A 23,528-nucleotide genomic window follows, 5' to 3' on the forward strand; every position below is an offset into this window, starting at 1 on the left:
TGTAAGCACGCAGAGAACATCTGGTGATGTCCTTTAGTTCTTCATGATGTGCTTGGTTCTTGCAGGTGTGGTACGCTGCGTCCTATGCTGAGTTTGTGAACCAGAAAATTCATGACATTTCTGAGGAAGAAAGGAAAGGTGGTTGGACTTTTTCTATTTTCTATTTGCTATATGAATTCTAAATTGTATATATTACATCATTATGCGACCTCCAATTTTCCTATCTCAATATATTTAAAAGATATTCCAGTAGGTTGTTTTTCAGCTACACATCCTTGTCTAATTCTAGGATCAAATGACAGTGACATATTTACATTTCTTCCATGGGTGGCTGGAAAATAGTATTTAATATAATGAAAACCTCCAAATACTAAATTAGAAACTAGACCTGAGGATGGTCCATATCTAGATTTAATCATCTCTGAGAACATTAGCAAGGCAGGCATTTACTTTGTTTTTAATGTAAATATTACTGAAGGATAATTTATCTACAGAAAAGTGCACAAATCGTAAGTATACAGTCCAATGAAGTTTAAAAGTGAACACACCTGTGTAACCTGCACCCAGATCAGGAAACAGAGTGTGGCCAGTACTCTGGAAGTCCCTTGGGCCTTCTTCACTCTCAGGTGTAACTAATATCCTGACTTCTAATACCACGGATACAATATGCTCATTATCAAACTTCATATAACTAGAATTATGTACGTGCTGGGAATCTTTTGCTCGACATGTTTGTGAGATTTATCCATATTGTTGTATATTATTTAATGTGTTTGTCCTCATCGCTATTTGATAGTCTAGTGAATGGATATACCATAATTAATGCATCTGTTTCACTGTAGGTGAAAATCTGGGTTGTACAGTGCAATTTGGACACTTACCTGGGTTAGGTCACGTTGTGCAAGTTAAGGGCCAAGTCTTTCACAAGGCCTTCTTCATTTCAGATACCAGCCACAAGCTCTGGCGTTCGCATGCCACCTGCGTATCTGACCAACTAACTACAGTTTAGGGAGCTAGAACCTCCTTAGGCTTGATAATTTTTTAGAATGACTCACAGAACTCGGAAAAGTGCCATACTTATGATTATGGTTTTATTAGAAAGGATACATATCAAGATCAGCCAAATGAAGAGGTACTTAGGGCAAGGTTTGTGTGGGTCCCAGATATGAAGCTTTCATGTCCCATGTCACCTCCGTGGCACACTGATGTACGGTTACCAACCCGGGAAGCTCTCCTGAGCTTCAGGGTCCAGAGTTTTTACTGAGGCATCATCACAGCATAGGCATGGTTGACAGAATCATTGGCTGCATGATTGAACTTACTCTCCAGCTCTTGCTCCCTGGCTGATATCACCTGGCTCGAAGCTCCAACCCTGTAATCAGATGGTTTAACTTTCTGGCACAGGCAGCCCCCATCCTGGGTCATATTAGGAGAAACTCACGTATGGTCAAAAATAACAACGCCACTCCTGTTATGTGGGATTTTCCAAAGACTTAGAGGTTGTTGCCAGGAACCAGGGACAAAAGCCAGCCAAACGCTTTGTTTCCAATTTGGGGCTATTTTGAAGAGTGCCACCGTGAGCATTCTTACACATGTCTTTCTTCTAGTGAACACACGTGTGTATTTTTGTTGGTGCGCATTCAGGAGTGGCACTGCCGGGATTGGGCGCCGATAATCAGCTTTAGTAGATGCTTGAACATTTTGTTAATGTAATTATACTGGGCATTGACTTTTAAGGTTTTTTTGTGATAAAAGAGGCCTTCAGCTTATGAACCCTGGATCAGAATTCACTCAGTTATCTGAATACGGATTTCCACTGTAGCACTTTCTGTCTTTCCAGTGTGGTGAGGGTGTGTGTGTGTGTGTGTGTGTGTGTGTGTGTGTGTGTGAGTGAGTGTGTCTTTTGGGGAGATGGGAAATGGTAGGATGACAGAGTTTGGTCCTTTGATGTCTTACATGAATATAGAAGAAAATAAGGTCCTAGAAATTACTCTTCTCAAAGCGTAGTCTTTGATTTTCTAACAAAGCAGTAATGCAAAGAGCAGGAGTGCTGTTTATGAGCAGTGGGCTAAATGAGATGCGATGGTGGGGATACTGGGCATTTGAGTTTTATTGCTGTCCATTGATCATCAGCCATTGTGATTTCTCTCCTGTGACTGCAGTTCTTCGCGAGCAAGAGAAGAATTGGCCCTGCTATGAATGTAACCGCCGATTTATAAGCTCGGAGCAGTTACAACAGCATCTCAATTCCCACGATGAAAAACTGGATGTGTTTAGCAGGTATCAGAAGGTTTTGCAAGCTTAGTTGTTAAAGGTCCAGATTCATTCCCATATTGGTGGTAAACTAACGAGTGTTTCTGTGTGTTTCTGTGTGTAGACAGGTGGGCTGCAGAGGGAAATTTCTTATCTGTCATTTCCCTTTGCCTGCCCCCATCCTCATCTACTGTTGGTTTCTTTTCCAGCATAACCACAGTCCCCAGCAATAGGAGATCCTTCCCCCTTAGTTAAGCCTCCCCTAAGAGATTCTGGGATAGGAATTTTTGCGATAGCACACACTCTGCATCTCTGATTTGCAAACTTTTTTTTCAGAAGTAGGATTCTTTCATCAAATTAATAATAGGTTTCATTCCATTGTACAAAAAAGATAGATAAGAGAGAATCCTGTAGGTTGCGATAGGCGGGGGCCAGATCAGGTACGCCTTATGGCTAATGGTAAGAAATTTGGATTTTATCCTAAGCATGATAAGAAGTCTTTAAAGGGTTCTGATCAGGGAGTATCTGTGATGTGAATTATATGTTGAAATGTCATGCCCTATGAAAATTAAAATGTCACTTTTGCTTTCATTGGAGCAAGAGTGAAGCCAGGGAGTCCAGTTGGGAGCTGTTTTAACAGTTCAGGAAAGAATGAGAGTACTTTGGAATAGGGTGCCACCAATGGGACAGCCGTAGGGTTGCCGTCTTTTACAGGATTTGAAAAGAGAGGAGATGGTGTGACATGGTGTTTAGGAAAGTGGGAAAGTCCACGTTCTAGGGAAGTACTGCCCGCGATGTCAAGAGCTCACTTGAGGTTCATGGTCGTGACGTTGGAGTGAGACCATTAGCACTGCTGTATGTCATTGCCAGCTTCCTTTGCTGCAGCAATGCCAGTGCAGAGCAGCCAGGAGCGGATTGCACAGTGTGGTGGTTTCGCCAACACAGCCCGAGTGATGGGGCAACAGTAGGGATGGCAATCGGGAGCGTATACGGGGGAGTGATTACAGTGAATGACTTTGGAGTTTATGTGTGGAGCAAGGGAGAGAAAAACATCAAGAGGACAGAGGACTGCAAATAGGTGACAGAAGGACTAGATTGGAGTTGGTAGTGAGATGCAAGGGTTGTTGAGTCCGGGTATTTGAGGGTGTGAGCTAGAAAGCTAGAGACAGCAGTAGAGTGGCTGATGCATGGAACTGGGTTATAAGGAGGGGGCCTCTGTACTTATCGAGGATAACAAGGTCTAGGATATGACCATGGGAATAAATGTCTGAGGTGGGTGGAGGGCACAGTGAGAGTTAAATCACTCCCTGTCTGGTGTCTCTAGAACTCTGTTCATGGCTCTGCTATAGCCCTTTTTATATTGTATTGTGATTTTTTGGTTTGTGTGCCTGCTGCCTCTACTAGACTCCTGAGGGTAAAAGCTGTCACGTATAACTTGTCTTTATTGCCTAGCACGGGGCGTGACACATGGTATATAAAGATATTTGTTGGCTGGTTGTTAAAAAGAAATTTGAGACAATTAGGAAAATTCGAACTTTGACTAGATTTAGTAATACTGAGCAACTCTCAGATTTTTAAGATGTGATAATGGTATTGTGATATATATATACGGAATATATAAAAAGAGTCCTTATCTTGTAGAGACATATTTGTGGAAATATTTGCAGATGAAACGATGTCTGGGACTTACTTCAAAATAATCTAATGGGTATGTGTGGGGGGGAAATGGAGGGAGTATGGTGGAATAAAATTAGCCATGAGTAGCTAAGTACTGAAATCAGGTAATGGGTAAATTGGGTTCATTATGGTATTCTCTACATTTACCTAGGTTGAGAATTTTGTATAATGAAGAGTCTTTTAAAAGTTCTAGAACAGGGATGCCTGAGTGGCTTAGTCAGTTAAGCATCTGCCTCCCGCTCGGGTCATGACCCCAGGGTCCTAGGATCGAGTCCCACATTGGGCTCCTTGCTCAGCAGGGAGCCTGCTGTTCCCTCTACCTGCTGCTCCCCTGGCTTGTGCCCCCCACCTCTCTTTGGGAAATAAATAAATAAAATCTTAAAAGGAAAGAGTTCTGAAACAACATATAATTTTTGTTAAATTGTTAAATAGATAAGTGGAGGAATAAAACATAATCTGATCAATTTTATGCATATCTCTCACATACATCTTTTTTCTTGTCTCTTCCCTTCTCCCCTCCCCTCTGCCCTCCATTCCCCTCCTCTCCCCTCCCCTCCCCCCTCCCCTCCCCTCCCCTTCTCTTCTCTTCTCTTCTCTTCTCTTCTCTTCTCTTCTCTTCTCTTCTCTTCTCTTCTCTTCTCTTCTCATTCCAGTATAGTTAACATACGGTGTTGCATTAGTTTCAGGTGTGCAATATAGTGATTCAGCAGTTCCGTATGTTACTCAGTGTTGATCAAGTAAGTGTATTCTTAATCCTCTCACACATTCATCTTCTAAAAGAGATTTTAATGATACACTGTCTCAATTCCTTTATTAAGGAATTTTTGTATGCCAGCAATCTATTAAAGGAGATAAAATTTACTTGGGGTTTACTAGGCATGTTATGGAACAATTGAGTTAGAAATTTGTTTTGACCTGCCAGAAGCTTATAGTAAAACAAGAAAGTTCTTTTGAATCTAGCCACATTTCTTGGAAGCAATAGGAAGTGAAGGAATGGGAAAAGGGGGAAAGAATGGAATCTTGTCTCTAGGAACACGCTGTGAGGCTTCGCATGTTCTGTTTTGTTTCCATTTCTCACATCATTTCAGAGATATGTTTGTGCTTTCAGAATTTTCAGTAACAAAATGGTGTCAGTGCTTTGAGTTTTTAATAGCTCCTTTTTTTTCTGAATAATTTAAGATATCTCTGGGCTATATAGATGGCAAGGATGAGATATTTAGAAAGTGTATATTATCAGGGCGCCTGGGTGGCTCAGTCAGTTAGGCAGCCTACTCTTGATTTCGGCTCAGGTCATGATCTTGGGTGGTAGGATTGAGCCCTACATTGGACCCTGCACTCAGCGCCCGGAGTCTGCTTGTCCTTCTTCCTGCCCTTCCCCTGCTCATGTGCGCGCATGCTCTCTCTCTCTAAAATAAATAAAAAATCTTAAAAAAAATTTTTTTTAAAAAAGAAAGTGCATATTATCAAAATGATTGTTCCCAGTAGAAAAAAGAATCAGGAAAAGTAATAAAATGAGGAACTCAAGATCTGGGGCTCATCAGCACCATTGAGGGAAAATATTTGTTAGGGAGTACTGTGTAACCATGACTATTTATAACCTAATCTTTTGTCCCCAGAACAAGAGGCAGAGGAAGGGGACGAGGCAAGAGGCGATTTGGCCCTGGTCGACGGCCAGGACGCCCTCCAAAATTTATCCGCTTGGAAATAACCAGTGAAAATGGGGACAAGTGTGACGATGGGACACAGGTACTGGGGGAGGGAGAATTGCTTGTTAGATGCCTGCTCTGGGGACTTGGAACTGTTACCAGGCTTCAATACAAATACCTTCTAGAGGCTGATGGTCCTGCCATGTCAGCACTTGGCTGCTTGTTAATTAAAGAATGACTGGGGGAAGGCAAGAAGAATGCATTCTCAAAAAAACCAAAACGTATTCCTGAATGTTACGACAAAAACCCAACTTTGCTGCCCTCAAGATTTGGGGGTACCTGGGTGGCTCAGTTAAGTGTCCGACTCTTCATTTTGGCTTAGGTCATGATCTCGGCTCAGGTCATGATCTCAGGGTCGTGAGATTGAGCCCCATGTTGGGTTCTGTGCTGGGCATGGAGCCTTCTTAAGATTCTGTCTTTCCCTCTTCCTCTGCCCGCCTCCCCACCACCGAAAAAAGGACTTGAAATTGTCCAGAGAAATTGTTGGGGAATGCTGTTTAATCAGTTTAAACAGTTAACACGATCTTATTCCAGAAGAGTTCTCCTGTCAGAGTCTTTTCCTCATGAAGCGATCTGGAATATCTCCTAGTTTTACATCCTGTGGATAGTTACCTAATCTGTGATAGTTTTCCCAGAAGGAGAATATTTTTTTTTTTTCTGAGCATTAGGACTCTAGGGATTTAAAAAATAAGCAGCAATTCTAAATCCTACCTGACACTCTCTCTGGCGCGAGTCCCTATCTAGCTGGGGAAATAATTCCTGGTTATTGCAATTTCAGGACTTGCTGCATTTTTCCACCAAGGAGCAGTTCGATGAAGCTGAGCCCGCTACTCTGAATGGGCTAGATCAACCAGAACAGACCACTCTCCCCATCCCTCAGCTGCCACAGGAAACCCAGCCTTCCCTGGAGCACGAGCCAGAAACTCATAGCCTGCATCTGCAGCCCCAGCATGAGGAGAGCGTGCTGCCCACGCAGAGCACTCTGACGGCCGATGACATGCGCAGAGCCAAGCGTATCCGAGTAAGTGGGAAGCAGAGCTCCTCCCTCACAAGGTGCTGCCCTTTCTCCAGTCAACCGGCTTTCTAGGTGCCATGTTTTCCCAACGTTCTCACCATCTGCTTTGAAATCTTGCATCTAGCCTACCACACAGTTGCTCCCCTTATCTAGGAAGAATGTATTAACTACTTCTCAGCGTCTTTGTGTCCTGTGATGGGCTGGAAAGGCTGGTCCTAGATCCCATCAATTTAGTAATGACACAGAAGCTTGGCTTTTGGCAGCTTCTGGGCTAGTATAGTTCAAGAAGGATAGCTCTCTGGATCCCTAACCTCACAGATTGGAAATGGGGACATAAGTATGTTTAATTATAATAATTATTTGTACTGAAGCCACTCTAATCTGTGCCTAATGATAGCTCTCAGATTAATTTTGGGTACATGAATTTGGTTGTCTACAGTTTCCAAGGGGAGACTGGCAATGTCATTACTCGTCAACGCAAAGGGACCCGTGTCCACGTTGCTGTGGCAGGTACAGTTTACCCACCGGGACAGCTTGACGTTAAGCACCAGGTTCGGGAGTTGGTCAGTGTTTCACTTCTGTGGCCTGTGTCTCGACTCTAGACCATGCGGCCGCAAGGCCTCCGTGGCCTCCAGGTCAGATGTGTGTTACTCTTACATCACGGAGAGCACTGGAGTCTGAGGTAGTTCCTGGAGGGGATGCGTGTGAAGAACAATAGGGTTTTGTGGGATAAGCGCACGTGCTGACCAGTTTACATCCAGAACACAGTTACTTACACCGCTGTCTACGGCAGCAGTATATACTTTTATTGTACTTTATGTGTGGCTGGAAAGAGTTTTTTTTTTTTTTTAAACTTCCCAGGCTTTACAGTTTCTAGAGAGGTGATTATTTTAGCTCTTCTTTCTTTTGGTCTTCTCATTTGCTTGTAGGCTAGAAGGGACCTTGAAAAATTAGTCTAGTCCATGCCTTCCTATAAAAAATACATTTAAACATTTATAGTTATATAATAACATTGAGAGGTTGTCAGCACTCTGAGGCTAGGTAGCCTTTATAAGGGTCCTGTGATGGAATCATAAAATACTTTCGGCTCCATGTATGTTCTTTCAAAAGGCTATGGAAACATATGTAAATATAGACCAGAAAGGCAGAAAGCTATGAATTAAGACCTTCCCAATCCATCATTCTACATTATTTCCTAATCTGCATTTTACTCTTGCTCCATGACTATCTTTTCTGCTTTGGCCATTCTGATTTTTCACCAAGTCCAGAGAAATGCTTATACAATTTAATTTTTTTGAATTAAAAAACAAAACCAAAACAAAAGCCCACACATGTAGTGAAGTTGTGGTTGTACAAGCCTAGTGTAGGTCTAACTGTGTTCGTATCCTTCAGTGCGTTGGGTGACTGGTTTGGGTACAAGGTTCCCGTGTCAAAGCAAAAGCCACGTGCGCTTGGCTGTTGGAGGTCAGTCTTAGTTGAGCTCTTCTGTTTTTTCCTCTCACGCATTCTAAAAATTAGGGCTATGTATTTTTTCATCTTTTCTATCCAGATTGGTAATGACCAACTGAAGGGAAGTCTTCCAATCCAATTGGTAATGTAACTATTTTTCTCTCCTCTAATGCTGCCTGCTCAGCTGGAGCTGCAGGTAGGTCCGTTTCCTGTGTTCCACATATCAGAGCGTTACTCAAGTGTTTGCCTGACCTGCTGTTCTTTGTGACCTGTACTAACTAAATCCCCATGGAATCTACAGTAAATGCAAACTAGTTCGTGAATCACCATTTATTTTCAGATAGACCAATGAATAAATTGTGGGTGGCAGATTCCTCCTACCCCAAACAAAGGGTAGGACTAAGTGATCTCCAGGATCCTGTCCAGTTCCACACAATTTGGATAACTTAAGGAATGGTAGCGAGATCTGACTATATACTTAGCCCCGGGTTAGGGACACAACACAATTTTCACATGAGTCCTATCCTCTGGGAGCTTACAGTCTAATTAGGGAGACAGTGTTCATGTAATGGGTCTTATAGTCAAGGGATAATTTTGAAATTGTTTCCTGGAATTACAACAGGAACTGGGAAGTGAGAAAGGCCAAAGAAAGATGAGAAGGGGTCAGGGAATAGTTTGTGGATGAAGTGAGCCTTAAACGGCCTGGAAGAGAGACAGGAAGAAGGTAGGCTGTATCCAGGGCTGGTGGCCATAGGGTCAAAGGTCAACACACAGGCATGTGCTTGGAATGGTTTTAGGGCAGTGCGCATAGTAACTTGACACTAGCGTGGGGTGCCAGTTGAAGGACAGTGGAGAGGGAGATATGTTGGTAGCGCTAGCCCACCAAAGGCTTTGAAAGCTAGGTAGAAAACAGGCAGAGAAGAGTTAAAAAAAAAAAAAGCCAACAAACAGGATTGATTTCCTTTTGGTGTCAAGATCAAAATAGTATGAAAAGTGATCAAGAATTAATTTCCTTTAGCTATTAATATCCAACTTTAGAAACATTATAGGTCTTTGTCTGCAAAGAATCTGTTGTCTCAGAATTCATTTCAGTGTGAGTTGAATCCCCCATCACAGAGTTTAGCAACTGTGGCGTTTTGGCACCCTAGAGTACCTTATGGGCCGTATAGTGTGGCGTGCCTGGCTGATGGCAGCTCAGGGATCCAAAGATCCATAATAGGTCCATCTGGGCTGCTTCTGCCACTTTTCATGGTTTCTTCTAGAAATGTGTGCCAGCATAGCTCTAAGCTGCAGAGGATACCTTAGAGGAGAAATGGCCTGCAAGTGGGTCAAGGGACAGTTTCAGCACTTTCACTGCCTTGTACTGTGTGGATTACATGAGGATCAGAGAAATCTGATCTTGAGGTCTCCATGGGAATTAGAAAGGCAAGAACAAGGTTTGGGGACAGAACTAAGAACGTGGAGCCCAGTGGCTGGTCAGCGATCAAATGTCTGAGGACACTCAAACTAATCAGAAATGACAGAAGACTTACTAGCATAATAGTCCAAAACAAAACCGAGTTCTAGATTTGGCACCCAAAGAGGAGTGGAATCCCCAGTGGGACCAAGATCAATTGTACATTGTGTCTGCCCTTGGAAACGTTATTGAACTTGGATAAAGGAAATGATTCTTGCATGCTGAAAGCACTCCAAATCTTGAATGTCGGAATCTCAGGATAGTATTTGTTTATCTGCAATATTTCCATTAAGTTTTCAAAGTAGCCAGAATAGTGAGAGCTTTTTTGTAAAATAAATATTTGTTCAGATAGAGTAAAAAGATTGGGTAACTGCTGACCAGTATAATGAAGTGTGAGAAAGCTCGGTGGCTGATGTGAGAATGGTCTGCTAATACAGATCTCTGCGGGTGCTATAAAAGAGACCTTGAAAGAATTCTTTTTGTTTTTCATATGAAATACATTTCATTAATACTGGAATTTTTATTGAACACTTCCTATGAGCTAAGCTCTATTTTAAGGGATCTAGATACAAAGGAGAATAAGATCTAATGTAGTCCTGAAGCAGCCTCAGTCACCTGGGGAAGACAGCAGAATTTCCAACTATCTCCTCAAGATAAATGAGTAGGTAAAATCTCTCTCTCGGCCCCGTGGGAGAACCCTGAGGAGGAAGTTTTCTGTCATAGAGTAACTGCGTTCAGAATTTTCACTAAAGAAAAAATAATTATTTGGCTTTATTCCAAATGATTATTTCACATTAAAATTTAATTTAGAGGTTGCTTCTTGTAAGTAATTTGAAAGGAAGGGGTGCGTGGTTCATTGTACTTTTTTCATTGTACCAATAATGCATCAAGGTCTCCATTAATCCTTCAGTTGCTATTCCCTTAGTTACATAAGCATAGCCATTCACAGATGTATTTTTTTGAGGGGATTCTATTCCCCCCTCTCATAGCTTTCTAGAGCTTTCCCTCTGGTATTTTGAAGAACCTATGAATGAGTCTTCATTATAGTATAACTAAAATATCGATTCTGCATTCCCCATGTGAAAGATGATTCTGTGGGTCTGCTCTCAGGAGAGCATGAGTTGTTTTTCCAGCGGTGGTGACGAATTGGCACTGATATCCACATTCTCTCACTTGGATTCCCTGTAACAATTGCATGAATGTACAAGATTCAGCATTAGAAGTGTAATCTGTGACTACAAAAAAAAGAAGAGGAAAATTGACTAGTCTAGCAGGGAACAAAGCGATAAGCTTAATTTTGTTAGCACGGCCGTTTAACCAGTGGAACTAACTAGCTTCACTGAGACCTTGTCTTCTGCATTTTCTAAGTAGGAAGTGGTCAAATATACATATTCCATTTCTAATGTGTGTTCATATATCTTATCTCATGAATGAACGTGTTCATATAAATCTGTATCCTTCATTTCTCTTTCAAGTTCTTTTTCTTAAATTGAGATACAGTTCACGGACCATAAAATTCACCCTTTTACAGTGGTGTTTAGAATGTTCTCAAAGTTGTGCAACTGTCACCACGATAATTCCAGAACATTTTCATCATCCTCAAAGAAACCTTGTATCTATTGCCTCCTTCCCCAGCCCGTGGCAAGTTCTACTCCTCAGTTCTTTTTATAGCTTTTTTTTTTTTTTGCTAAACATTTTAATCAAGCTTTGAATTCTTTTTCTCAAGAACTTCAGCAAGTAACAATTGCCTGACGTGCTCCAACCTCATTCATGAATGTGTGACTTATCCCATGTCATTTCTTCTAAATCTCCCATTGTTGGGGCGCCTGGGTGGCTCAGCCGTTAGGCGTCTGCCTTCGGCTCGGGTCATGATCCCAGGGTCCTGGGATCGAGCCCCACATCGGGCTCCCTGCTCGGCGGGAAGCCTGCTTCTCCCTCTCACACTCCCCTTGCTTGTGTTCCCTCTCTCGTTGTCTCTCTCTGTCAAATTAAGAAATAAAATCTTAAAAAGAAAAATAAATAAATAAATCTCCGATTGTTATCCTACTTAACCCTGGGATTTGTTTTATTTTGCAAATCCTTTCTTGGGAATACTTTTTTGGCTGTTACTTAAATTCTTTCGCAAAGAACCCCATACATCCATAAATATTGTAAGACGTAAAAAAGGTTTGTCTTTTCAGGGTGAACTTCTTTGGGGATGGCTTCACTTTTAATGTCTTCACCAGAAGAATCTCTCTCAACTGTGTGTCCCAGAGTTCAGTTTCTGTGGAAAGTCTGATTGCAGAGGTCATCCCCTTCCTCTGTAAATGTGTGAGCTGCTTACCCACTGGGCTTCCTCGCTAAATGACCGTATTGGTGTGTGTCTTTCAGAACGCAGCTCTTCAGCATCTGTTTATCCGGAAGTCCTTTCGGCCTTTTAAGTGTTTGCAATGTGGGAAGGCCTTCCGTGAAAAGGACAAACTAGACCAACACTTGCGCTTCCACGGGCGGGAGGGGAACTGCCCGCTGACCTGTGATCTCTGTAACAAGGGCTTCATCAGCAGTGCGTCCTTGGAGAGCCACATGAAGCTCCATTCGGACCAGAAGACTTATTCTTGCATTTTTTGCCCAGAATCCTTTGACCGCCTTGATCTGTTGAAGGATCACGTGGCCATTCATATCAATGATGGCTGCTTCACGTGCCCAACTTGTAAGAAACGATTCCCAGATTTTATCCAGGTGAGTGTCTATTCCTGAGACTCCCGTACACTTTTCTTCTTTGGTAAAAGAAACTTCGATGTTGGGAAAACCGAGACTGCGTATCGATCGCCTGCATTTTCATCCCATCCTTGAAACAACGTTACAGTTGAGAACGGTATTTCTTCAATCAAGCTACTTTCGATAAACAAAAGATTATCATAAACCCTTAATTGTCCGAATCAGACATTGGCATTGAAACATTTAAGTTGTATTACAAGTAACAAATACCCAGATCTGATTATCATTTTTACCAAAGTCTTTCTTAATCTTTGCCAGTACCCTCTACTACATAAACTGTAGAGAGCCTGTAGAAGACAGACTCCCATTTCCTGGCCTGGAAACATTTTCTCTCTACTACTGTGGTATCCTGTCTTGCTTTACTAAGGTCATGCATCTTGGAAGGAAACAAAGAGAAAGTTGGTATATAATATACTTTTGTATCAAGCACTGACCTCCTTCCTTGGACTATATTCTGGAGCAAAATAGGTGAGGATAAATTCCAGAATATTCATGGTTTCATTTGAACTTCAAGTGATGATATACTAGTTCTGTGCTAGTCAATGAATGATTAAATATAAATATCTAGTAAAAATATTTTCTTTAAAACAATTTTTACCCAGACAAAAGGAGATCATAGTTCTGTTGGGAGTCTTGGTAATTTTATCACTTCACACAATTAGAAAAATGGCTTATGGCAGAATCTAATGGTGAAAGAGACTCAAAAACAGTGAAGCAAAATGTCTTATAGGAATAGTTTGCTATGACTAACTACTTAGCTCTCATTCACAGGGTATTTAGCTCTCATTCATTGGGTATTTATGGCTAAGAGAATTCAGAGGCCATATTCCTTTATTTAAATTATCCAAAGGTACAGGGAATAAGTCCCAATTAAGGAGAAATGATGCTGGTATTGTATTGTTCTCATAAATGGGTAATGTATTTTATATCATCTAATTCATGTCTTTATTCTTCAGAACCTGATTTATTAAAGATTTTGTTTATCTATTTGACAGAAAGAGAGAGCGTGCGCACAAGCAGGGGGAGCGGGAGAGGGAGAAGCAGACTCCCTTCTGAGCAGGGAGCATGATATGGGGCTTGATCCCAGGACCCTGGGATCATGACCTGAGCCGAAGGCAGACGCTTAACCAACTGAGCAACCCAGGCGTCCCTTTCAGAACCTGATTTAATGGAAGGATGTAAAAGGAGCAATTACTAAAAGGGGCTAAATTGCTTCTGTACATGTTGGAGGCAGAAAAAGTGAGAAAGAATTATTTTTTCGTCTTTCTGTGGATAATTTTTTACCAAGATTTATTTAAATCCAGAGGAACTCTGCTTTTAATTTTAAAAAAGGAGAGAGAGAGAGAGAGAGAAAGAAAAATGGGTCCCTGTGATCAGGGCTTTGACTAAGCGAGCACTTTCTTCCTCTTCTTCAAGTTATATGGGAGGTTAAGATTTATAAGGCTTTCTGGCTACTTGCTCTGTTTCTTTGTGACAGGGGTCCTGTGTGATTGAGGCCAATTATCCATCACATCTGATTGGATTACACCGCCAGGTCGATGAAAATCCATGGGAATGCGTTTGGCTCCCTCTAGTGTTCATAAGCTGCCATTTGTCCTTCCCTTGAGTGCCTGAGTCGTCTGACTTGTTCGTGTCTTCAACTGCCAGGTGAAAAAACACGTGCGAAGCTTCCACTCAGAAAAGATCTACCAGTGTACAGAGTGCGACAAGGCCTTCTGCCGCCCTGACAAACTGCGCCTCCACATGCTCCGACATTCGGACCGCAAAGATTTCCTGTGTTCGACGTGCGGGAAGCAGTTTAAGGTAGGGAAGCAGTGAAAGCCTAACGTTGTTCTCACGGCCACCGACTTGATGTCGGGCTAAGGGCAAATGCCTGTTCATTTCATCCGTTAATCACCTACTTACAAAGAGCTGAACTTGACATGCATTTGACATCTTGTGTTTGACTTAGTTATTAGGATAAAATGAAGGAAAAAGCTCACCTTCATATCCCCAAATAATTAATTCAAATTGCTGAATAGAGTAATAACCCATTTCCTTAAAAGAATCCAAATGTACTATAAGTGGAACTAAATTGCTGTTGAGGAATTCCTAAGAGAACAATACATTTCCTTACCAAATTGAGAGACTTTTATTGAGTACTTACTATGTATCAGAGCCTGGTCATTGAGCCCTGCAAGTCTCAGGACTGTCATCGGGAGATCTGCAGAAATCTGTGAAACACTGAACGGCTTAAGCAACTTTGGGGCATGGTAGTGACTCCAAGGATTAAAATAAGACATCATAAGTATCAGTAGCCTGCCTGGAATTTAGAAGAAGCAAGGGGAAAACCCACGGGAGACTCAGGGATAAGAGTTAAACAAGGAAATATGAAACTAATAAAGAATACTTCATTGGGGAATCAGATGACTCACATTCAATGGAGAATCACTAGTGAGTGTGATTGTAGGTCGTGCTGTCATAGAAACTGGAAGAGAATCAGAAACCGATGTGGGAGGGAAAAACTAATTTTAAAAAGATGCATTGTATAGAATGTGGAGATGATAAAGAGATACAGGAAGTCATTTTGAAACTTTAACTTGATATGTTGTGGCATATAATCCTGCTGGCTTTCGCTTTACGGTAGCACAGTCTAGACCTTTGCAGGGAGCTCTAATGTGAACGCTCTGAATAGGCCTAGGTTCTTTTGTGTTTCTTAATTAAAAAACAACATGGACAATATATCCAAAAGGATGCCTGTCTCATGATGTTAACTGGTTGGCCATCCATCCATCCTACCATTTGGTATTTTTTTATTATCTCTTTTGTGCCTGATACCATTTTACCACCAGGCATGTGAAAAACCTTGTTCCTTTCATTTTCTCTTTCACTCTCACCTGGTGTATTAGGATAGGGTTCAGTCAGAAGCAAACCCACTGGAGTTATGCAATAAGGGAGTTTCTTATAGGAATAAGAACTTTGTTATAGAAGAAGATGGACAAGCAAGGGTCTGGCAGGAGAGGTTGGAGGATCAAAGAGAAGTCCCTAATGCAGCCTTCTGCAGCCCTGGTCCAGTGGACAACCAGAGCTTCCCTGGGAATCTGGGCACCCAGGCGCCTGCAGCGGGCTCATGAAAGAGAGCCGGTGCTGGCCACGGAGGAATGTTGCTGCCTGTGGCGGTGGACGTGGAGTTGCCTGTGGCGCCTGCCCTCGGCGAGAGAGCTGGTGGCTGAGTGGGAGCCAGTGAGGGTGAGCGGGGCTATCCTGGCACCCCTGCCTCTGGCCCGCAGAGCATCATGGCTGCTGCTCCATTTCCGCCTTCCGGTCTGGTGCAAGCCTCTCTCTTCGCTTAGACTGAGAACCACGCTAGGAAGGGGATCCATGTAAATATAGTTAGTTCCCCTTAGCCGAGTTGACACAGTACAAAAGCACAACGTATCTACAATTCATTTTTCAGACTATAATAAGTTATTTTTCTAGAGAATAAATTTGATGTCACGTGCCTTCAGAAAAACCCTTAAATTTTAATAGCCTCTTAGATAGATTCCAATGTGCTTATCACTTAAAAGTCACCCCAAGGGGCACCTGGCTGGTTCAGTCAGTAGAGCATGCTACCCTTGATCTCAAAGGTAGTTTGAGCTAGTTTGAGTTCAAACCCCATGTTGGGTATAAAGCTTACTTAATTAAAAAAAAAAAAGAGCCACCATAAGATCTGGCTTCACAGTGTTGTACACCTGAAACTAAAATAATATTGTGTGTCACCCAAACTAGTTAAAAACAGAACCTGGCTCCCCCTTACCTCTGCAGTTCCCCCTTCCACTTTGTACTCTGGTCGAGTGAACTGTGTGGTTTGCTGAGGTGTGGAATGTTGTCTCTTCTGGGGGCTTTGCATCCTTCACAACCCCCCACTTGAAATACACTTTCAGACTCTCCCATCGTTCCACCTGGCTGGCATCACTTCGTACGGAGGCATTCCTTGATGCCCCCCTGCCCCCCCTGGATTAAGTGCTTCTCCTGTGTATTCCCTAGGACCCTTTACTCGTGACCCTGTTGTAGCACTTTACTGAATTGTAACTGTCCAACTACAAACTCCAAAAGGTGGGACCTTTTGACTTTCAGGAGCTCTCAGTTTAAAGAGGAAATTGGACATGTGCGTTAAAAATTATTACTGCTCTTGGGGTGCCTACCTGGCTCAGTCGGAAGAACAGGTGACTCTTGATCTCAGGGTCATAGCTCAAGACCCACATTGGGTGTAGAGATTACTTAACTAAATAAAACTTCAAAAAAATTATTACTGCTACTGTAATAGAGGAAAAAAATAAAATGCCGTGAGAAGGATTCACTCTGATTTGGGGTGTGGGTGACACTTGAATTTCCTGAAGGGTGGGCAAGAGTTAGCCTGCTAGAGAAAGGGACAGGAGGAGGAGGGAGAGGGGGGTAAAGACACCCCAGGGGCATTTTCCAGCTGGGCTGCACTAAGGCCCAGGCAGTGGGCATGGAGAAGAGGGCCCGTATTCCAGACAAACATCTGAGGGAGAATTGGTAGAACTTTGTGTCTGGATGCCAGGCTGAGGGGTGGACGGGGAGGAATTGGGCTTTACAGCTTGGGAGGCTAGATGTCTGGGAACATTGCTGATCCAGAAGCAGGATTTAGGCAGGAGGAGAGAGTGGGGGTGTAATGATTTGGTTTTAGGGCTGTTAGGATGGAAAAGCCTTGCTGAGATTTGGCCTTCAGAGAACACGTCTGTCTCTGTGTGCAGAGTTTGGTGTAGTAATAGTCGTGGTAGTAGGCTTTGGGACTTACATAATGAGTCAGTTACAATAAGTTGGTTTGTTTAAAGGGAATGGGTAGGGGGAAATTAGTGAATACCAATGCTGGGGAAAAAAGTAGAAACGCAACAGAAGTCTGAGGTGGTGAGCTTTATCACTCTATCTAAAGGCAAGGGGGCGCCTGGGCGGCTCAGTCAGTTGAGCATCTGCCTTTGGCTGGGGTCATGATCCCTGGGTCCTGGGATCGGCCCCGCATCCGGCTCCCTGCTCATCAGGGAGTCTGCTTCTCCCCCGCTTCTGTGCTCTCTCTCTCTCTCTCACTCCTCTCTCTCTCTGTCAAATAAATAAATAAAATCTTAAAAAAAAAAAGAAAGACACTCAAGAGAAATACTGTGATTTAGGGCAGGGCTTGTAATCCAGACTTTACTGAAAAGTAGGAGATGATGAGATTCTCTGCTTGTCCTTCTCCCTCTGACTCTCCCCCACCTGTGCACTCTCTCTCTCTCTCAAATAAATAAATAAAATCTTAAAAAAGAAAACCAAAAACGTTGGGGGTACCGGGTGGCTCAGTGGGTCAAGCATCTGCCTTCTGCTCAGCGGGGAGTCGGCTTCTCCCTCTCCCTCTGCCACTCCCCGTGCTTGTGCTCTCACACTCTCACTCTGTGTCAAATAAATCAAATATTTAAAAAAAATAAAGACACTCAAGAGAAATACTGTTATTTAGGGCAGGGTTTGTAATCCAGACTTTACTGCATAGTAGGAGACAATGAAATTCTCTGCTGGGCTTTCCAGGAATGAGGCGGGTGGGGGGTAGGAGGAAACACTGGTTGGATGCTGTCCATGGCAGCAGAAGAGGGAGGTAGGTGAGGGCTCCTAGCATTGAACTCTGAACTTCGAATGGTTCCCGATACTCTGTGGGCACTCAAGAAATACTTGTTAAATGAATGTGCTGAAAAAAGGCAGTGGTTAAATAAAGTCCTTATACTGAAATGTGGGAAGAACTATTCTGGTAGAAAGGTTCAAATTCTTTATCAGACCTATAATAGTTTAATCGTGTGTCTAAGAGAAGGGAGCCATGCTGAAGAGGGAGCTGGCATTTTTTGAATTTTTTTTTCCCTTGGGGTAGGCTCTGCCTGATTTTCTCTCTATGGACCCATATCAACATGAATCACTAAATTAGGTCATCAAACTAAGACCTGTGACCTAGACCATATGCTCCATCCATGGCGGGCAGTGTCATTGTTTACAGGAACTTCTGAATCCATGAGACGAGAAATACTTACATTTATGTGGGATTTGGAAGAATACCCTAACGTTTGTTAAAAGGTGTGGGAACTGTGCACACACGTGGCTTTGTAAATACAGTATTATATATCATTATCAATTTGTCTTGTAGTTCTTTTTTTTTAAAAAAGATTTTACTTATTTATTTAATAGAGAGAGCAAGCGAGCACAAGCAGGGAGAGCAGCAGGCAGAGGGAGAAGCAGGCTTCCCACTGAGCAGGGAGCCCGATGTGGGACTCGATCTCAGGACCCTGGGATCATGACCTGAGCTGAAGGCAGACGCTTAACCGACTGAGCCACCCAGGCGCCCCTGTCTTGTAATTCTCAATACCAAATTTACTCCATTATCCGTTGATCTTCTCCGTATACACGTAAATTCTTTCTTCCCCAAAACCAAGGCTCGGTGGAGCACACGTATTTGCTAGCGGGCAGAGTTTGCCCTGTCCTTGTCCATCCCAGCACTCTAGCTCCTCGGATGCCTCTTCGTAGGTTGGGCTCACTGGTAACTCGTATTGCTTTTTTGAATCCCTTCCATTAAACATTTTCTACCCTCACTTCCCACTCCCCTGCCTTTTCAAACATTCTCTCTAAATAGCGAAAAGACAAACTACGGGAACATATGCAAAGGATGCACAACCCCGAGAGGGAGGCCAAGAAAGCTGACCGCATCAGCCGCTCCAAGACGTTCAAGCCTCGTATCACGTCCACGGACTACGACAGCTTCACGTTCAAGTGTCGCCTGTGCATGATGGGCTTCCGAAGACGAGGCATGCTGGTCAGTGCCCAGTGGCTTCCAGACCCACCCATTTCTGTTTATGGAGATGCCTTCTGTGCAGTATTCTGTACGAAATTTTGAGTGCATTTTGTCAGGGGCTAGGGGGAAAGCCAGAAGCACATGGTGCCCAATTTGGAGTTCTTCGCAGTCTCCCTTTGCCCTGCGGTGCCACAGCTCGTTTCTGCGGACCTCTTGGGATAAGTCTTTCTCTATCACTGCTCAGTACGAGTTTTCTTTTGCTTTACCCCGCTCAGTCGCTGCTCTTCTATTTCATTCTCCTCTTCTCTTTTGTGTTCCTGAACGTCCTTTCTGGTGGGGTTTTTCCTTCTCCCCAGTTGCTCCCTGTAACGCCTCCCTTTTCCAGATGCGAAAGAGCAATAGAAGGGAACAGCCCTTCAAAGCAGGGCGTGTGGACCGGCTAGCAGACACCTCAGGATAGCCAGTTCACTGCCCTCAATTCATTTTGGCTTTATTTCAGTTCTGGTAGCGCTAGAGGCGGAAGGGCATTATTTTAGAACCTGAGTTTGCATCTCATTCAGTGTCCTCAGTAAGACTAGGGCACTAAATAATGCAAGACAGCTTTGCATCAGGAGAATTCAATGATGAAATCCGTGCTAGTGTAATTTTCCATTTTCCAATGGCAGGTCTTTCAGTCAGAGAGTGTTAATGGAATCCCCAGTGACCCAATTCCCCTTCCGTCATTTGCCGAATGACTGTTAGCTCCTGTGAACCGTGACTGCTAAGGCTTGGTGTCAGCTGGGCCTGGAAATGCTGGGTGTGGCCACATGCCTTATAGTTTCGGGGCATGGCTTCAGAGGATCCCAACTGCTAGCAGTCAAGACCAGAGGCCTTTGGTTCGCTTCTCTTTGTAATGGGCTCTCTTGTTTCTCATTTGCTTTCCCCCCCCCTTTAGGTAAATCACTTATCAAAGAGGCACCCAGACATGAAGATTGAGGAGGTGCCAGAGTTAACTCTCCCCATCATAAAGCCCAACCGCGATTACTTCTGTCAGTATTGTGATAAGGTAAAGGGCAGCTCTCCATACTGGGCTGCCTTCCTGGGAGCCCTGCGTGGAGCCCATTTGTGCGCATGTATAAATATATACTCGGATCTCACGGTTACTCTTAACAGATGGTTCCCTGTCTCTCGGTAGTTTTCCATTCAGAGGAGAAAGGGCTAGAAGTGCAGCCTCATGTTAAGCCAAAAATTTTTTTCCTAAGCATTAGTTGACTTTGTGTTTAACATTTTTCCTTCTCTCTGTGGTTTTGTTACAAAAGTCGAAGCTTACCAAGAGCTTAGTATATGAATTCGTTTTAAATTTCTAAGCTCTAAAGCGAAATTGTTTATCTTCTTACTTGTAAAATATATACAGTAGGTGTGGGATTTCTAGAAGACTGAGTAGGATGTGGACAAGTTTTGTGATGGAAGACTGTACTATTTCATCCTTATTTTGGTGCAGTTACAAAAAGACCAAATATACATTTTTTTTTCTTTTTTTTTTTTTTAAAGATTTTATTTATTTATTTGACAGAGATAGAGACAGCCAGTGAGAGAGGGAACACAAGCAGGGGGAGTGGGAGAGGAAGAAGCAGGCTCATAGTGGAGGAGCCTGATGTGGGGCTCGATCCCATAATGCCGGGATCACGCCCTGAGCCGAAGGCAGGCGCTTAACCGCTGTGCCACCCAGGCGCCCCTAATTTAACATTGTTTCATTGTAATATTGTTTCCTTATACAATGTAGTTGTGTCAGCTTAAAACTGGGAAACTTTTTTTTTTTAAAGATTTTATTTATTTATTTGACAGAGATAGCCAGCGAGAGAGGGAACACAAGCAGGGGGAGTGGGAGAGGAAGAAGCAGGCTCATAGCGGAGGAGCCTGATGTGGGGCTCGATCCCATAACGCCGGGATCACGCCCTGAGCCGAAGGCAGGCGCTTAACCGCTGTGCCACCCAGGTGCCCCAAAACTGGGAAACTTTTTAAAGCATAGATTCACCATTACGGGTGCTAGTCACTTTTAGACTTGCCATTTTAGAGGATTCTTTGGCGTCTAGTACTAGTAAACATCTGAGAGCTTTTGTAGAAAGGCTGAGTGGGATGAACTGGCCTTTGAAACAATTCTTTTTCTGTGACTGTGTGTCTACCTCTTAAACTTCAGGGTAAGGGGCATTTTTATTATTACTATCTTAGTTGTATAAATTCTAGGAAGATGCCTAGCATATCTACATTATGTTCTTATTTTATATACTCTTCAGTATAGCTGTTAGTATATTTTATTTTGGGCTACCTGAATACTTTTTCTCATTTCTCACATCTAACAACAGAATTGTTAGAGAGTTTGCTTTAAAGTAAGAAATTGGAATCGCATACTGCTTTCATGACAGTGCTTTTGAATTTGTAGGTTTATAAAAGTGCCAGCAAGCGAAAAGCCCACATTCTGAAGAACCATCCAGGGGCTGAGCTCCCGCCAAGCATTCGCAAACTCCGTCCAGCTGGCCCGGGAGAACCAGACCCCATGCTGAGCACGCACACCCAGCTCACGGGCACCATAGCCACCCCTCCCGTCTGCTGCCCTCACTGCTCCAAACAGTACAGCAGCAAGGTATGGGAAGGGCTTTGACTGCATCCGAATCAGGGTCATTATTTAAGGAATCTCTTGAGAGAACATGGTGATTGGCTTTTTCTGAATTGATGGGGGACTATCGGAGGCATTCTCCAGTTCAGGTGGCTAAGGAGACGCTTCCCGAGAATAGAAATTATAAATCCAGAGTGGGAAGAGACTATGTGGAATTTCCCCAGAGTTAAGTGTGTCGCCTACATCACCTGAGCACCCGATTGGTTTCCTTTGCCCTTGGTCTGCCGAAGGGCTCATATTGGAATATTTTATGCTCGTGCTCTATGAGTTCAGGTTTACAGAAGCACTTCCTAGGAACTTACATGATAGATCTTGAAAAAGGGGTCATTCTTGTTGGGGGGGCGGGAGCTTGTGATTGATTGCTGCAGGTGTTGGGGGGATTAGGGGATACCATGAGTGAGGCGTGCTGACCTTGCCTGACGGTGTGGGGTCACATGGCTGTTCAGTTTCTTCTCAGCCTCTTCCTTTTTCTCTTGCAAACCCTGTGCTGCAGGAGGAGCCGGCACAGAGTCAGGACTACACCTTATTTCTTTCAAGGCAAAACCCAGGAATATTGGCCGGGTTTGTGTTTGAGAAAAATTGCAAATAACTAACTCTAGTGATGAGTCTTGGTTTTGCTATACTTTTCCAGACCAAGATGGTACAGCACATTCGGAAGAAGCATCCAGAGTATGCCCAGCTCCCTAACACCTTACATCCACCACTGACGACAGCTGTGATCAGTGCGACCCCGGCTGTGTTAACCACAGACAGTGCTACCGGGGAGACCGTGGTGGTAAGTGTGTCACTGGTAAGAGCACCTCATCCCCTTCAGTGTCCATCATGGCTTCCAATACCAAAGCCACGTCTATCTTGCTATATAATTGGCTGCAAAGGTAGCCCATTATCCCTCAGTTTTCTACCCAGGGCATTATGCTTATGGTTGGTCTCCTAGCTGATGCTTAATCAAAGCTCTCTATAGAAGGGGCAGCAAGAAATGTTCAGTGGGGCTCCCGTGCTGCAAGATTGTCAGAACCCCTTGGGTAACTCCATCGGGGCTGACACAGACAGGTGTCTTCCAGCATCTTCTCACCTTTGGATTTCTCCTGTCTTACCTCAGGGCTAATTGTACAAGCAGTAGTGTTACCAGCTAATGTGTTTTTTGTGACTTTCCTAGACAACAGACCTCCTAACTCAAGCCATGACAGAACTGTCCCAGACCTTAACAACAGATTACCGAACGTCGCAGGGGGACTACCAGAGAATTCAGTATATTCCTGTGTCACAGTCGACATCCGGTCTTCAGCAGCCTCAGCACATACAGCTTCAAGTGGTGCAAGTGGCTCCGGTACACATGTTTCTCTTTACCTTTGCGGATGCCATGTCGCCACTAGCCAATATGGCGGCAGGGGGGCGGTCAACAAAAGCACCCAGTTCTCAGAGCTAGAGCTGGACCCCACGTCCTGAGCTTCCCATGTAAGGTCCGAGTCTAAAGCTTTTGTAGAACTCCCCTGGCTCTGGACTTAGCAGTGTAAGAGATTTCTCTCAAGAACAGTCTAGGGGTTTCAGGCCGCCATGTATGCTGTCGTCCTGTGCTACTGCGGGATGGGCCTACGTGAACTCTTTCAGAGCCTCTTCTGAATCCTTGAGCACCAAAGTTGAGTAGTTCGTGGGGAACCAGTTTGGTATGTCCCTACTTGGGCATCGAAAGGGAGGTTGTAAAGAATAATTTGAAGTTTTGAGTATCAGTCAGCACGTTATTAGTACAGAGGTATAACTACGTTCCTTCTACCAGA

General features: G+C 43.6%; 1 protein-coding gene across 1 annotated transcript in view; it reads left to right on the forward strand.

Annotated features, from left to right (window-relative positions):
- The window catches only part of PRDM10 (PR/SET domain 10), a 96,844-nt gene that overhangs the window by 57,515 nt on the left and 15,801 nt on the right, over positions 1 to 23,528 (forward strand). Inside the window, exons 8-18 of the mRNA XM_040631033.1 lie at positions 66 to 138; positions 2,163 to 2,280; positions 5,547 to 5,676; positions 6,415 to 6,657; positions 11,927 to 12,274; positions 13,961 to 14,116; positions 18,942 to 19,121; positions 20,035 to 20,145; positions 21,520 to 21,720; positions 22,385 to 22,528; positions 22,910 to 23,080. Of these exons, the coding sequence (XP_040486967.1) occupies positions 66 to 138; positions 2,163 to 2,280; positions 5,547 to 5,676; positions 6,415 to 6,657; positions 11,927 to 12,274; positions 13,961 to 14,116; positions 18,942 to 19,121; positions 20,035 to 20,145; positions 21,520 to 21,720; positions 22,385 to 22,528; positions 22,910 to 23,080 (1,875 nt within the window). The remainder of the gene's footprint in view (positions 1 to 65; positions 139 to 2,162; positions 2,281 to 5,546; positions 5,677 to 6,414; positions 6,658 to 11,926; positions 12,275 to 13,960; positions 14,117 to 18,941; positions 19,122 to 20,034; positions 20,146 to 21,519; positions 21,721 to 22,384; positions 22,529 to 22,909; positions 23,081 to 23,528) is intronic.

The sequence above is a fragment of the Ursus maritimus genome, unplaced genomic scaffold, assembly GCF_017311325.1.
Source record: "Ursus maritimus isolate PB19 unplaced genomic scaffold, ASM1731132v1 scaffold_16, whole genome shotgun sequence".
In the NCBI taxonomy this organism is placed as follows: Eukaryota; Metazoa; Chordata; class Mammalia; order Carnivora; family Ursidae; genus Ursus; species Ursus maritimus.